Source organism: Dromaius novaehollandiae, chromosome 7 (genome assembly GCF_036370855.1).
Source record: "Dromaius novaehollandiae isolate bDroNov1 chromosome 7, bDroNov1.hap1, whole genome shotgun sequence".
NCBI lineage: Eukaryota > Metazoa > Chordata > Aves > Casuariiformes > Dromaiidae > Dromaius > Dromaius novaehollandiae.
This window is the reverse complement of record NC_088104.1, coordinates 31281208-31296487: the sequence shown is the minus strand read 5'-3', so window position 1 is coordinate 31296487 and position 15280 is coordinate 31281208. Positions and strand designations below refer to the sequence as shown.

At 35.0% G+C, this 15280-nt stretch overlaps 1 protein-coding gene across 5 annotated transcripts in view; it reads left to right on the top strand.

Moving 5' to 3' along the window:
• CALCRL (calcitonin receptor like receptor) overlaps positions 1 to 15280 on the top strand; it is a 71050-nt gene that overhangs the window by 39470 nt on the left and 16300 nt on the right. For all 5 annotated transcript variants that reach the window (XM_064515051.1, XM_064515050.1, XM_064515052.1 and 2 more), the window contains 9 exons: positions 101 to 200; positions 1240 to 1384; positions 2966 to 3076; positions 4035 to 4147; positions 6309 to 6400; positions 11914 to 12040; positions 13619 to 13772; positions 15022 to 15082; positions 15201 to 15267. In XM_064515051.1, coding sequence (XP_064371121.1) covers positions 150 to 200; positions 1240 to 1384; positions 2966 to 3076; positions 4035 to 4147; positions 6309 to 6400; positions 11914 to 12040; positions 13619 to 13772; positions 15022 to 15082; positions 15201 to 15267 — 921 coding nt within the window. In that variant the 5' untranslated portion in view covers positions 101 to 149. The remainder of the gene's footprint in view (positions 1 to 100; positions 201 to 1239; positions 1385 to 2965; positions 3077 to 4034; positions 4148 to 6308; positions 6401 to 11913; positions 12041 to 13618; positions 13773 to 15021; positions 15083 to 15200; positions 15268 to 15280) is intronic.

Sequence of the window (15280 nt, the reverse complement as noted above, 5' to 3'; positions counted from 1 at the left end):
TCTGTTTATTTGTTCTAATTCAGGAAAAAAATACAAAGTCTTTTATCAGTTTTGGCTTTCATGAGTTACTAAATTTCTTCCTATGCCTTTTCCATTGCAGTTTGAGTTCATTTGACTACAGTATATAATACACTGCACCAGATATAAAAATGGCCACAAACTGGATCATATTTTTGCTGCTCTTCTTATCTGTTACTATGGTGAGTTTTATCAATTTTTTTTATTCCCACTTTCAGTTTTAACACGTGTGTACAGAATACTGCAGAAATTATTAATATGGAAATGCAGAAACAATTAATCTTGTGTTCAAGTGAAGTTTCTGCACAGCTGGATCATTATCTGGCTTATGTCCTGCTTTTAGTTCCTGTGGTAAAGGAACAGAAATAGTCAATTACCTCTGCTGAACCCAGAATATCCTTTGCTAACAGAGAGCTTCACAGTAGCAATTGATGAATTACCTATAAGCAGTGCTACGCAGACCCCAGTAAGAGCAGAGGAGACTTCTGGTTCAGATTCAGAGGAGATGCTGGGAACCTTTAATTTTACCCCTTGCTTGACAGGGGTGAAATATTTCTATCTGCCACTTTATTTTCCCCTGAATTTTTGTAGCTTCCCTCTGAAATGAAGTATTTTACTTTTTAAAAAATGGAGTTCAAAGGTTTAATTTTTGATGAAGATCCACTTTTTTATTTTTGTATTTTAGTTTGAGTGACTGTAACACTGGATGTCATGTCTTCCATATCACACGTTCTTTTGGATACCTTTTGGTATTCTGAGCATTGACTTTATGCTTCACAAGAGTATAGAGAAACCAAATAGCTCAAAACATGCCAAAAGCTTCAGTCTATTGAGAGTCTTATTTTATAAAGGATTGTTTTGGGCCTGATCCAAATGCCTTTTAAAATAATGTAACTTTCATATATTTCACTGGATTTTGCAAAAGCTGTTCATACGCTTCTGACTTGTGGAGTGTTGCCCCCATGCTCATTCAGAAGAAATTTGTCAAGATTCCATAGTAAGAATGGCTAAATGAAACTGAAAAACACAAAATCAGATTGTAATAAGACCCCAAAATCATTTTCCTTTAGTAAAATAATATTTAAAATATAATATTTTAAAATATTGAAATTTAAGAAGCTTCTGTCAGAATTTGTACATGAGTAGTAGATCTAAATTCATTGGCACAGAAACAGATATATAATGGTGACTTGCTAAAAAGAAAAGTTTTTTTCCTCCTAGTTTTTTGCCACTGCCATACCATCTGAAGGACATCAGAATATGACAGAGGACTTCGGTCAACTGAGTGTTACACGGAATAAAATTATGACAGCACAGTATGAATGCTACCAGAAAATTATGCAAGATCCTATTCATAGGAAAGAAGGTAGAGATTATTTTCTCATACAGTTTTCCAAAGGGAGATGGCAACAGATAAAATTAAGTAGCTCATGGGTTTTTAGTCATACTCCTTTCTTGTCTTGGTAGCAATCACTTTTCAGGCTGTAACTGTATTTGTAAAACTTCTTAGAAATATCAGTATGGGGTTCGTAAAGATAAGGTAATATAGTATATTAATTGCCCATAGCCCCACTTCTTATATAACACAATGCTTTTATTTCTAATAATAGATAACAAAATGTTCATTTAAATAGATATACAGATTAAAAAATGAACAGTAATTAATATTATCAACTTATATAATTTCCTGCTATGGTAATACCTCTATCTTTCTGATAACATCTGCCTTTAAAAATTGAAAACATCTTGACAGATATTATTGCCCCGCTCTGAGGGTTAATTAATGTGATTAATGCTCTTTCTGATAACTCATTCAGAGCTAACCTCGACAACTCTACCTGCTATTGCATCTACTGTTTCTGACTTTGTATCTTCAGAAAACATTGAATGATTTTGGGGGGAAGAGGTAATTGCATTCTTTTACAGTGACCTTTTTTCTCTTCTGAAATGATTCTGCAGAGAAAGTGGATGTCTGGAGGTCAGGAATGGATATGGGTATGGCAGTGTAAGCGTATGTCCACCCTGGGGGACCACAGTTTCAGAAGGATCTGGACAAATTGGAGAATATTTAGATGAGAAGAAGAGGAGTTATAAGATGTTTGAAAAATGTTGCCTTTGAGATGGATGGGGGGAATGTTTGTTAAGTCTTGTAAAAAGAAAAAATGAAGGAAGATACGAAAAACATCTTCAAACTTGTAGACAGGGTTAGTCTTTCTGCAGGTCTTTTGGGAAAAGAGTTGGTTATAAAAACCCAGCTCATTCTCAAGGGATGTTTATTTTAGATGATAAAATCTGCTGTAGTGCAATGAGGCATTAAAACGGGCCCTACAGGGACACTGTGGCATCACTGTCCGTGGAGAAGTTAAAGAAATGTCTGTCAGCAATGATCTTTCGGGCTTAGCTCTGCGTCCGGGCAGAGGAACCGAGGGGCTGCCTCCCAGCCAGGTTTCCTGATGGCTTCTGGGATACTACTGTGTTTTCAATGAACTAGTAAACACATGTATAGGGTTGGTATACATCCAAAGTGTAAATAAATTCAGTAAAATGATCTTTACACGTTCAAGGCTCTTTGTTGATGTGAATTATGGGGTTTGAATTGACTTAGTTCGTTCACTTTTACCCAGAGTATTACTTTATCCACTAGCAGTGCTCTAGATCTGATGTGGTTTGTAAACTGCAGATGTAAACCTTTCCAAGCTGAATGATGATGCATTTTAAAATGTAATCAAAGAAATACATATATCTAAAGAACTATTTATATCAAGTGGAGTTTTAATTAACTTTTGCTAAATTTTATGTTTCTAGTCTCCTTTTTCTTTATGAAGAAGACTCCTTACTGCAAGCGAAAAACCTCATTCAGTCTTTTTCAGACTTCACGTCCTACTTTTGAAAGACTGGTATGAAAGAAAGGTTGTTATTTTATTATCAGATCTCTACTTGTTTGTAGGTCCTTACTGTAACAGGACATGGGATGGCTGGTTGTGCTGGAGCGATGTTGCTGCAGGAACAGTGTCAGTACAGCGTTGTCCTGACTACTTTCAGGATTTCAACCCATCAGGTAAGTGTGCGTGGAGGCCTCTACATCAGTATGTTTCTTAATAAAATGAGGTTTTGGATGCTTGATGCTTCCTGTTTGCCCAGTTCAAGTCACTAATGCATCAGAATTACAGTAATTCCAAACTTACTATTTGCATTTTCCCTTTATTACGTAGAATAACTGACATGTTTTTTTTTTTTTTTTCCTCTCTGCAAAATGCCCTTGTAGGATTCTGTAGATTAGGAAGTAAAAAATGAAGTGACAGCATGGTTCTTTACTCTTAGAGATGAGCTCTTCCCCATCAGACAAGCAGAAATACGATTTATTCTTTTATCTCATTTTAGCAGTTGAAGTCAACACAAGTTTCTCCCACAAGTGAATCTTTTCCTATTTCTGTAGTCTAAACTTTCCATCTGTGAGGATGTGGAAAATGTCATAGACTTCCACTCTTGTATGCTTATGCTGCATTTAGTATTTCCCAGGGTCCTTTCATGCCTCTTTCTATTTGACTAGATGGTAATCATTATGTCGTCCCAGAAATTTTCCAGTCTGTTTCTTAAGCAGTTCCTATATTGATGTTTTCCTACCTGCCCAGTCCTAATTTATATCAGTAAGACATCAAACTTCAGTTTATATCCTGGATATTAAACAAGACATTTAAATATTCCTATCACTTAATCTGGTAGTTCTCTAACAGTTAGTTTGATATATTTTGATATTCACTAGATTGGAGGAGAGAAATCTATTTGTTTTCTTAAGAAAAACACATCATCACTTTCTCTTGCCAAGCAAAAGCTATGGCCTCTAGTTTCTCAGAATTCATAGTAACATACAAAGTCTCTCTAGTATTATTAATAAAGCTGTCGTTTGTTTGCCAATCTTTTTCATGAAATACTAGGCATCAGGAAGCAGAACTTCAGTACTGACCATTGTGTTTTTCTTTTCTGTTTTTCTTTCCAACCACTTTGGCTGACTGTAGAAAAAGTTACAAAGATCTGTGACCCAAGTGGGAATTGGTTTAGACACCCAGAAAGCAACAGGACGTGGACAAACTACACCCAGTGCAATATCTATACGCATGAAAAAGTGAAGGTAGGAAAGGAATGAATGCATGTTACCAGTGTCAAGAAACTGATCTGAAAAATTTCACAAGTCTTAGAACTCTAATAGTAGCAGGGTTAATGCAACACCAAAATGCAAAGAGAAAGCAGATTGTAGGAAAAGGATAAATTGTGCAAAGCAGACTCAAAAAACTTCAGTTTTGCCTCTTACAGCTGATTTCAACAGCCTGAAGAATATGATGTTGTTTTTGGTATGGGTGTGTTTTAAATGTGTAGGTACTAGGACTTGTCTAGGTCACCCACAGTCATGTACTGAGAAGCCAGGTGTACACATTATGAAAAGCAGTCCTTTACATTTTGCTCTGTAACTCTGAAGCAGGGCCCAAGCTCAGCAGAACTGCAGGTTTGCACATCTCCGGAGGGTGTGCTGAATGTTTGGTTTTATCCAACTAAGTCATAGTGACAGAGTTTTTCAGCAAGTGTACCACCAAAGTGTACCTGGGGTTAATACATCTTCCAGACAGTTTGTGATTAGAGCTGGATTTTTTGTAATGTGAAAAACAGCTTTTTAGATTTTTTTTTTTTTTTTTAATGGCAAGATAAAGGGCAAGATATAGTTGAGTAGATTCACCACAGGATCTTTGGAGGCCAAGGGAAAGTAAATGATTAGAATTGTTAGATAGGGTTTGTTTCTTCTTGTGACACTTTCCATGTATATGTCTTGTGTCCTGGCCTTTTACTTATTTTTTTTTTTTAGTATCTGAGATATTAAAGTGTCCATATAAATGAAAAAAACTATAGTATAGTATTTTAGTACTTTAAATTTATTTAAGTGAAATTTTGCAAGCATGCAGAATTATCTCAGGCTAGGCTACAAAATGCTTTTTAAGATTTTTGTCTATACATCAAGGATAGATCTCTCTATGCACAAGCATGCACATACGTGTATCTATATAGATGGAATTTTTATAGACTTCATTGTAGCTTGAAGATGTCCATCAATTGATGGAAAGAGCAAAAAAATGGCTGGTCAAGTCCCAAATGCTCTCTTTCTGTGATACCGTGTGATAGCCTATATAAGGATATAATGGGTGAAATTACATACTCCCTCCTCCCTCCCCCCAAATATGTGGCTACTAGTATTTTTTATGTTTATAAAGCATATTCAGTTATGGGAAGAAGCAGTATAATGAAATTGTAAATGCCCAAGAAATAGAAATACAAAATGCAGATCAGGCTAGACTGTGAGTGAATTTGGCGCTCATGGAAAAGAGCTCAGTGACAGAAGGTTGTATCAAGAATACTGAAATCTAGTAGATACCCCAACTGCCTGCATTGTCATTCACAGTGCTTCAGGGTATTTACCTGTAATCCAAGTTGCGAACAGGTGATAACAGGTGAAAATAAGGCACTTTTCTATTGCCCTTTCTCGAATCATGAGAGAAACTGAATATGTTTGTGGCGGTTTAATTCTACTAGAGCAGAGGTACTTAATTCATTGATTCTTACTAATATATGTCTGGAAGTTGAGAGATGATTTAGCTAGGAGCAAATCCATCCAGGTCCTTCCGTATGAGTAATATGAGCTAGCTTCCCTCAGACTGCTTTGCCAGTAAAGATTAAACAATCTTGTTAAATCAGTCTACTATTTTTAAGTTATTGTTATTTTTTTTTGCCCCCTTCCTGGAATGGTGACTGAAAACTGAATTTCCAGTATCACAATCACAGCTTGCTCTGAAGGAATTGTCTTTCAAATGATAAGAAAAAGACTTCTATGAGAAAAGAATAGATAAACTCATATCTGAATCACACTAATTTCTCTTTTACTTAAGAGATGTGTTATTAGATGGATCAAGCTTAAGACATGAAGGTACCCAGCACAGTAGCATAAATAGCTAGATTTATGTAAATACTCAGGAAGAACATAGTGGTATATATTAAAAACCTAATGTTACCTAACTGATAAGAGTTAGTGATGGTTTCAATTAATCTGTTTTGTGTCCTACAGAAAGAGTTTTTTGTAAAACATTGATTTGCAGGATTCTGGACTTGATTCATCATTATCTGTAATGTTTTTATTTTCTTAATCCTATTAGAGTCATTTTGTATGTAGCAGAGGTGTATAAGTATATGCTTGATCACTAACAGTTCTGTACGCATCACAGGTGCTTGTTTTTGTTCTTTTATTGCAGACTGCTCTGAATTTGTATTATCTGGCCATCATCGGACATGGTCTTTCAATTGCATCACTTCTGATTTCCCTTGGCATATTCTTTTATTTTAAGTAAGTATATTTAAAATCTTATACCAAATACTACTGGTTACAACAATCCTAGTTTCTCTAATACTTTAACACACAAGCCATCCCAATAAATAGAATGGAGCAAGAAGGCGATCAAAGTCAGTATATTGTTATATAGTATATAGTATAGTATATATATAGTATATAGTATATAGTCAGTGTTGCACGTTATATTGTAATACAAAAGAGATCTCTTTTCTCAGAAATCTAAAATCCCAAATCTCCAAATGAAAAACTGTAGATAAAAATTACAAATAAGTTACAATAATTACAAAGAAATAAGTTACAGTAATCATCACTTTGAACAATGGCTTGTAAGGGAAAATGTCACTAGAAAATATGGAGCTCATGGAAAAGAGCTCAATGATAGAAGATTGTATCTTCTTTAATAATACCCAATTATTAAATGATTGTGAATTTATCACAAAACTTAAGGTGTGGCTATGCCAAGCATGGGACAGACTCATTAACTAAGGAGCAAATGGAAACCAAAATACTGGTAGAGTAACATTCCAAAGTAATTAGCCACAAAATAGGAGAAATTGTAAAGAAATTAAGACTTAGAGAAACAATAGGAATGGGAATAACAAAAATAATTCTGGCTTTTATCCACCATTGTTATGTCTGTCTGTAACAGTTATGTTCTCCTACTTATCGACAAACTGCTATTACGGTATCTTCTCACAAGAAAGTTTGAGCAGTGTATTACCACTGTCATAACAACTTGTAACATAATGGGCAAGTTTCTGAAAATTATATCTATTTATTACTTCACATTTGTGAACTTACTTTTTTTTTCCTGTAAAACACTCCTGATTTTTTTAGAAGTTGATGGGGCTTAGTAGAAAGTGGAAAACAGGAGGAGTGTTGCGACAAGAGCATAGCTCAGGCAAAGTGCCCTGCTGTCAGGGAAGAGCTGTTATCCCTGCCAAATGCCGCAGTGCACTGTGTAGGCATTCTCTGTTCACTGGCACTACTTTAATCATTTCTGCATCATTTTTCATTGGATAATATAGAGCAGCTCTACAGTTTTAGCTATTTCTTACCACTATATCCTACTGTTTCGCTCTCCACCTTTTATATTTTCCTAACATTTAAAGGAAAGTACAGATCAAAATATGAGTAGCACATACATCAGCAGTAATGGGGCTAGGTAAGATTTTGCTTTTCTTGTGCTCTGGACTTTGATTAGGTCTATAGGGGTAGTAGACCTCTGTTAAAATTATCCTTTTTCAGTCATGCCTGGCTGAATATTGTTTTCCTAATTTAAATACACATCATTTGCCCAAATTCTGGGCTAACATTGCCAGAAATGCCCCCCAAAACAGAGACTACAATTTTGTAGCTTCTCTTTATGAAGTGCTATATTCAAGCTGACTTTTTAGCTTTTTCTGACTCCTTTTCCTGAGGACAATCCAAAAGTTCTGTTTTTTTAAATTAATTTATATGCATATGACCTATAGAAACAATGCTTACCATTTCTAAAGTTCACTTCCCTCCCACTGCTGAACAAAACCAAGATGTGAAAGAACCCTGAGTTCTTACAAGAAGTTTGATTTTGCATAAAGAGAGCTATACAATTGCTATAAATCTCACAAAATGTTTAACAGATTAAAAATACAGTGTGATAGGAAAAATGCTTTGAAATAGCCTTTTCAGAAGGGAAAAAATATTTTGAATATAAAGTTCAGAGATAGTAAAGCATGATTTTGCTGTATTATAATATGAAAACCGATCCAATTTCATCTTGGCTTGTGACACTTACAAAAGCAGGTGGTCTGCTTTGCTACCATTATGTTATGTTTGTCAAACCCTCCAGGGATTTTTTCCCCCTCTTGTAGAAGGATCCTCCATCCTTAGTGAACCACATGAAAAGAATACAGACCCACAAACCACAATTTCTAGACTGTGGTTAGGTTGGAATATAAAAAGAAATTACAAAATTTAAAGTAAGCTAAAGAAAGTCCTCTACGAGATGTTCTCTTGGGACGTACAGTTCCTCTAAGATATTTTTAGTAGCAGAAGGATATTTAAGGATCTAGATTAATACGAGGATGTATTATGTATTGGATGAAGTTTGTATAATAATTCGTGGCTTTAGCAGGTCGGAATTTTTTGTTATTGTGCGGGGGTGCCTTTGAATTTGTCATATTTCTAAATAACTTATTCTGTCAGTAGATTCCTAGTTTCCAGATGATATTTGCTGGATCAGTGATCATTAGAATATTTTTAGTTTGATTAGAAAGGTGAGACTTTATTTCATAGGGAAAAATGATAACTTTTTTTTGAGTATCTTCATTGTCAACAATTTGGGTTTTGACTGAAAAAAATTTTAGAGATTACAAAATTTTTATGCAATTTCTTTTTCACTTGAAATTCTAATTTTTCTTTTCAAAATTGTCTCATTGGAAATGCCTGACTAGTTTGTGACTTGTGTTCTCCACATGGATTGGAGTTTTTGTTTTAAAAGCATAAAATGGGCTATAAACTTGAAACTAGGCTTTCTTTGTGAAAATTAATCTATGATAGATAAAAACTTCTTGTAGTGGCTGAAGTTTCTGGTTCTGCTATATACTCTAAATTGTACATGTGTTTTGTTTAAGTCTTCTGTTAAAATAGCTCTATGAGTGTTTGCATAAAGAACTAGGAGAAAAAAATAAGGCAAGAAAAGACTTAAAAGAAGAATGAATTCAGAGAATGGGGAACTACAATTTGAAAGTTTAAAAAAAGAGAACCACCCAAAAAACAAATCCAAAAAAACCCCAAACACCTGAGATACAGCAGTTGTTGACTGGGATTAAGCATCATGTCAAATCACATGTCGGCACTCACAGAGGTTAGCAACACTAGCTTTGACGAGCATATAAGCAACCAGATGATAGATTGGTAGAGAGATATTAGATCCCTAAATCACTTTAATTTCATTTGAACAGCTAATTCCCATTAGGTGCACATGTGGTTGTATTCTGCAGTATTTTAATACATTAAAAAATAGCTCCCAAACACAGCTGGAGGTTTTTGAAAATTTTATTTTTATTTTGGGTAAATTTGGAGAAATGAATTTTTCCATAGTGCCCTAGACATACAGGAATCAAATTAGGAAGGGAAGTATGTCATTTAGCAGAAAGACTATTTTTATTTTATTGCACAGGGTTTAATCTAGTGATAGGTCATTCACATGCTCTTGGATCATAATTACAAGAGTTAAATGATTAAAGGACATTATGTCATTAAGAAAAACAGTCAGAATAAGGACTATAGGAAGGGTAACAGAAGAGAGAGGGTGGAGGCTTAGGAAGAAATCCTTTTATTACCAAAAGCAGTCTTCGTTTTTAAATGTCATCAGTCTTGCTTTCTTGTTTCTTGTCCTGTGATCCTTTCATGCATGGGTGGAGGTGGGTGTGGATGGGTGTGCTTGAATATTCAACAGGAACAGCTGCTGGATGACCCTGAGAGATGGCCCCATTAGCTGTACGTGCTTTTCCTTGCCTGTGCATTGAATCTTAACAATAAGCAAGACAGATTCCTGGAGTTTTTCAGGACTCATTCACACAAAGCTGTTAGTTGGAGAAAATATATTATGCTTATAATTTTTTTCTCTCTCTATATATATATACAGTGTACATATATATTCAAACCATATGGAAATGGTGTGTGTTACAATAATCGAAGCTTGGAGTTTTGTGCATTAAAAACAAAGACAAAAGTACAATTATAAAATAACTAATGGAATATACTTTATCTCTTAATTAATACTCAGAGCTGTGCTCTGTATTTGGGGCATTTTTCTTCTTTGTTTCCTTCGGGCAAATAGCCCTTGGTGACCAGAGGTTCATGTAGAGTTAATCCTTGTGCTGTATGACTAGCAGAGGTCCTGGAGTGGTTTCCTTCCCCCATATGTAGTAAAATGATGCTTGGAATGACTAAGGGCTCCAAGATGTGACTTCCAGTTGCCATGTCTATCCGATTCTTGTGCAGATTGGAACCTGTTAACTCTACTCCGTGTATCTGTGGGATGCTTCATACTCTCTTCTTGTGATGGTTGCAAAGAATGCTGTTAATCCAAGATGGTCACTTTATCTCTGCTATGCTACATATGCACTTAAGTGTGGTCTCCTCTGTAGCCAATCTTGTGACTGTTCTGTTCAGTGGAGTCATTTGTTTTCTTCTTTCATCTGTCCTGTTCTCAACAGATTTCAATATGCTTCTTTAGCTTTTGCGCAGACTCCGTATCTGCATTTTTCTGTTAAAATGTAAAGTTCTCTCACACACCACAATTAAAAATGAATCACCTATGCCCATACCTCATTTTTTCCCAGACATACTGTTAGAAATGTCTAAAAAATTTGATTTTTGAAAAATTTGATTTTTGTTTCCCTTTGTGACAATTCAGACTTGTCCTTGTCAGACTTGTCAACATATTTCTGGTATCTCTAAGAGCAAAGAGCAGTTGCATGTGTCAATGACAGTTTCCCCTCCTCTTGTTAGTCACTTCATTTTTCCAGTCAAATGTACTAAATGTTCCTGGCTATAAAATGGAGGGTAGAAAGGTGCAGTTATATGGCACAGACTCCCTAGAACACAGGTTTCAGTAGATATTTTGTCCGAAGTAACCAAAGAGCATTTCCTGAGAGTGACCACTGTACCATTTCCTTTATCACTTCTCTTTACCTGGGTTCTTACTTGAATGGGAAGCATTCCTACATCATGGATTGGCACTAAGATAGACCTGCTTTTTATGGAATGACAGATAAATAGAATTCTGCTGTGACTATGTTCAAATTCAGGTGTCATTTAGTATCACTGAATCTCTGTTCACAAAAAAATAAAGCTCTTCAAAAGATGTTTTTTCTCTTTAATTTTATTGCAAGATTCAAAGGAAATCTTGAATATTAACACAATTAAATGCATTTACATATTGCATTTTGTATCTGTATTCCATACTCTGTTCATAACTTAGCTATACATAAAAGTCAAGATAGGATTCACATTGTTTTACTTATTTCAGTATTTCTCTAGCTGCAGGATTAGGGAAGAGAAGTGACTGAGAATGTGAGTAAAATAAAGTGTCCTCCAAAATCTTGACAGATTTGGTTAAACTGAAATATAAGTTAAGATGACTTCTTAAAGCTCAAGTATGATAATTAATTGGAAAATTCTTTGGGCACTAAAAATAAGATGTATAAATCTTCTGAAAGATATTGTATTATCCTTATTCAAAACTTTTTAGATAGCCACTACAAAGCAGGTCCATAATTCTAAGCATACTGGAACTGAATGTACATGTTTTGCCTTCTGTTGTCAAATAAAATTAAGATTAAGGCAAGGTGTCACATTGAGTTACTTCTATTAAATTTGGACTAGAATTGAAGAAAGAGTTAATGTGAGACTTCTTCGTGAAGTAAAGAGCTCTGGTATTTCAAAATTTCGGAGCTGTCCCCAAGTTCACATAATTGTCCCCTGTGTATTCATTTGTGCTTGTTTCTCTTTTCTAGGAGCTTGAGTTGCCAAAGGATTACCCTGCATAAAAATCTATTTTTCTCTTTTGTTTGCAACTCTGTTGTAACAATAATTTCACTGACTGCAGTTGCCAACAACCAGGAGTTAGTTGCAACTAATCCAGTAAGTGGAAGTATATTTGGCAGCCTTGTTGATCTGTATGTGAAGAACTTAAGCAATGCAGAAGAGATTAGTAAGATATGAATAGTTAGTGAAATCATGTAAATGATGGTTATGATGGCAAGGTTAAAATGTTCAGTAATGATGTATCCATGTTACATATTACAACAGATGTCTAATGATGATTCAGGCAGTTCACATTAGAGGTTTCTAAATAACAAAATACTCTGGGAGACAGAGCCTACTGAACTGCTCTTCGGAATTTGTACAGAACTGTTTTGCACTGAAAGAACTGCAAGAAAACAGCATATTCTAGATGATCTCAGTGAGGTTATGACAGATTTAATTCCCCAAGGAAGGGCAGTAAAAAAAGCTCTTCAGTGTAATTCTCAATCTGTTAACTACATTCTTATGGCTTGAATTCTGCCATCTTCAGTTGAAATGAGAAGAATTAATTTTTTTTGTGAGGGGAGATAAAGCTGATTCTTATATTCCAAAACTAAAAAACAGACCAGAAAAAAACATCTATTAGGATCTGATTTCATTCTTTCTCATTCCCTGATAATACTGGGGTAAGTGTGAATCAGTAGCCTTTCCTAAAAGACTAGGAGTTAGAGCAACTGAAGAGCCTGAAAATTAAATACAGAAACAAACAAAAATCCCTAACTATGGCTTTATTTTTAGTTAGATCTGGAAGATAAGTTTAAATTCTGTGAAAGTTAGGGCAACGCTCCAGAGGTTCTAGGAATCAAATAAAAAGACAAAATTCTTTCTCTCCTGTAAAAGCCCATAAAAGTAGGCTTGAAATAGCTGAGAATTCTATTGATAAGTGAGTTAGGTAGCAGAACATGGTGAAACAATGTTGATTTATGTTTAGCTTTAGGCTAAGTGCCAGAAATATATCAAATGTATGATATGCACAATAATTTCAGAGGAAAAAATGGATCTACGCTGTCCAAAACAGATTTAACAAAATTATCTGTTACTGCTTTTTCACAACCTATTATTTTAGTCCTTACAATGAGCTATATCATAATATTTTAATTGAAAAATATTTTAGGATATTTTGACTGAGACTAAATATGAATTTATGCCAATAGGATGGCTTCCCACCAGAATTTATCATGCGAATTCTTACCTCTCCCTAAGTGTTACAGTTATGAATAGGTTAAAATTGAAAACATTGTCAGTATTTTTAAAATGTAAATCATTCTCTGGAGTACTTACGTATTGTGATTGGTATAACTGAGAGGGGATTAGTGCACCAAAGTATTTTTCAGTGCAGTTACCGTCAGAGGGCTGCCTATTGATTGGAATGGTCAAAACAAGCAATACTTGCAATTAGAAGGGAAAATGTCATTACTGTTTCTTGCCATCATGCTTGAGGATCTCAAGGTTCCCACGGCTGATTAATAAAATACAGACTCAACTATTGACTTTGTCACAATAAAATATGTAATTACCGAAAAACAGAATAAATACTAATATTTGGTGACTCAAGCATTTTTCTTCCATTTTGCACATAAATTTCTGAGGTTTTTGCAACTTAAATATTTATGTCGTACTCTGCTTTTTCTGCAGGTTAGTTGCAAAGTGTCACAGTTTATCTACCTGTATCTAATGGGGTGCAATTACTTTTGGATGCTGTGTGAAGGCATTTACCTGCATACTCTCATTGTGGTGGCTGTTTTTGCTGAGAAACAACACTTGATGTGGTATTACCTTCTTGGCTGGGGTATGCAATTTCATGTTCTATATTTTCTGGCCAATGTTATCTTTTATGGCTTTTCATAAAAAATTGAAAAACATCTGTCCCTTTGCTTCTCTGAGATGGTAGCTTTGAACACTGATGACATGCTTCTCTTCTTTGTCTGTAGTGCTTTAACAGGCTTAGAAACACTAACACAGGAAGTTGTATGTACCTCTATCTTAGCTGAAAGAGAGATTATGCATTTCTGGAGTCAGGAAGTGACTCCTCCTTTGTACAGAGAAAATAAGTCTCCTATTATAAAAAAGGCATTAAGAAGTAATTATTCTTTGTTCCTCATCTTGAAGATGTTTATACAGGAATGAACGTTTGTTTTCAGAGAAGTCTCGCCATGTCTAGGGTGGAGGGTCAGAACCAAGTTAGAAATGGCCAAGCATTTATTTTTCCAGCAGTTCCATTTGACCTGTATTGTTCACTAAGCAAACACAGAATAGCTTTAGCTGAAGATCTTAAGTAATAACTGTCAAAACTAACACGCCAAACCCAGTAGTTTCAGACAGTGCAAAACTGCATATTCACAAAGTGCAAGTGAGGACTCTCTCCTCAGCTTCAGTGGACTAGAACAGAAAATTCAACTCTAACATGCCTTGGTGCTTGTGTTCCTAGCCATCTCACTGCAATCGCAGACAAGACATAGTTGTGAGATAAAAGGTGCTCAGCAGTCTCTGAAAATAAGGTACAGTTAGGGTGTCAAGCATCCCAAATCACTTTTTTTCTTTGAAAAAGCTTTTAATTCAGCATGATTTCCAGAGTCCATTTTCAAATATTTTTGCAGGTGATCTTGTTTTATGAATATCCAGTTAATATCAGTGAGAACATAATCAGCATTTTTAATCATTCTATTAAAATTATGGTCATATATACACTTACCTTTTTAGTATTACTTACATATTTAGTATTACTGTGGATTGCAGTCTGAAAAACATCTGTGTTACTAAGAACTGATTGTTACATTTTAAATAGTTATAATTTGATTTGCCTTTTTTTCTATATGTTGCTGTGGATTTCCTGGTAAGACAGTGAGAATAAGGTTTCATACCTGCTCCTGATTGAAATTTGAGGAAATAAGGTTACAGGGATCAATTCACTTTCTATTTGCTCTGCAGGCATATAGTCTGGGTGAGGTGAAAATACAGAGGATTCCTGCAAGAGATGCAAATTTACTTAGTTGTTAGCCAGGTTTATATATGAAGAAAACACTGTTTTTCCTTCACAGGTTTTCCACTGATCCCTGCATGCATACATGCTGTTGCAAGGAGTTTATATTACAATGACAAGTAAGTAGCCTCTCCACTTGCTTTGCAAAACTGTTTTATCCTCTTTAAAGAAAAAAAAGGAATAGAACAGATAATAATAAAATAATAAAATATTTTTTTCTTTCCCTGTTTTCTCTAGCTGTTGGATCAGTTCTGATACTCATCTGCTGTACATCATCCATGGTCCTATTTGTGCTGCTCTATTGGTAGGCATTTTTC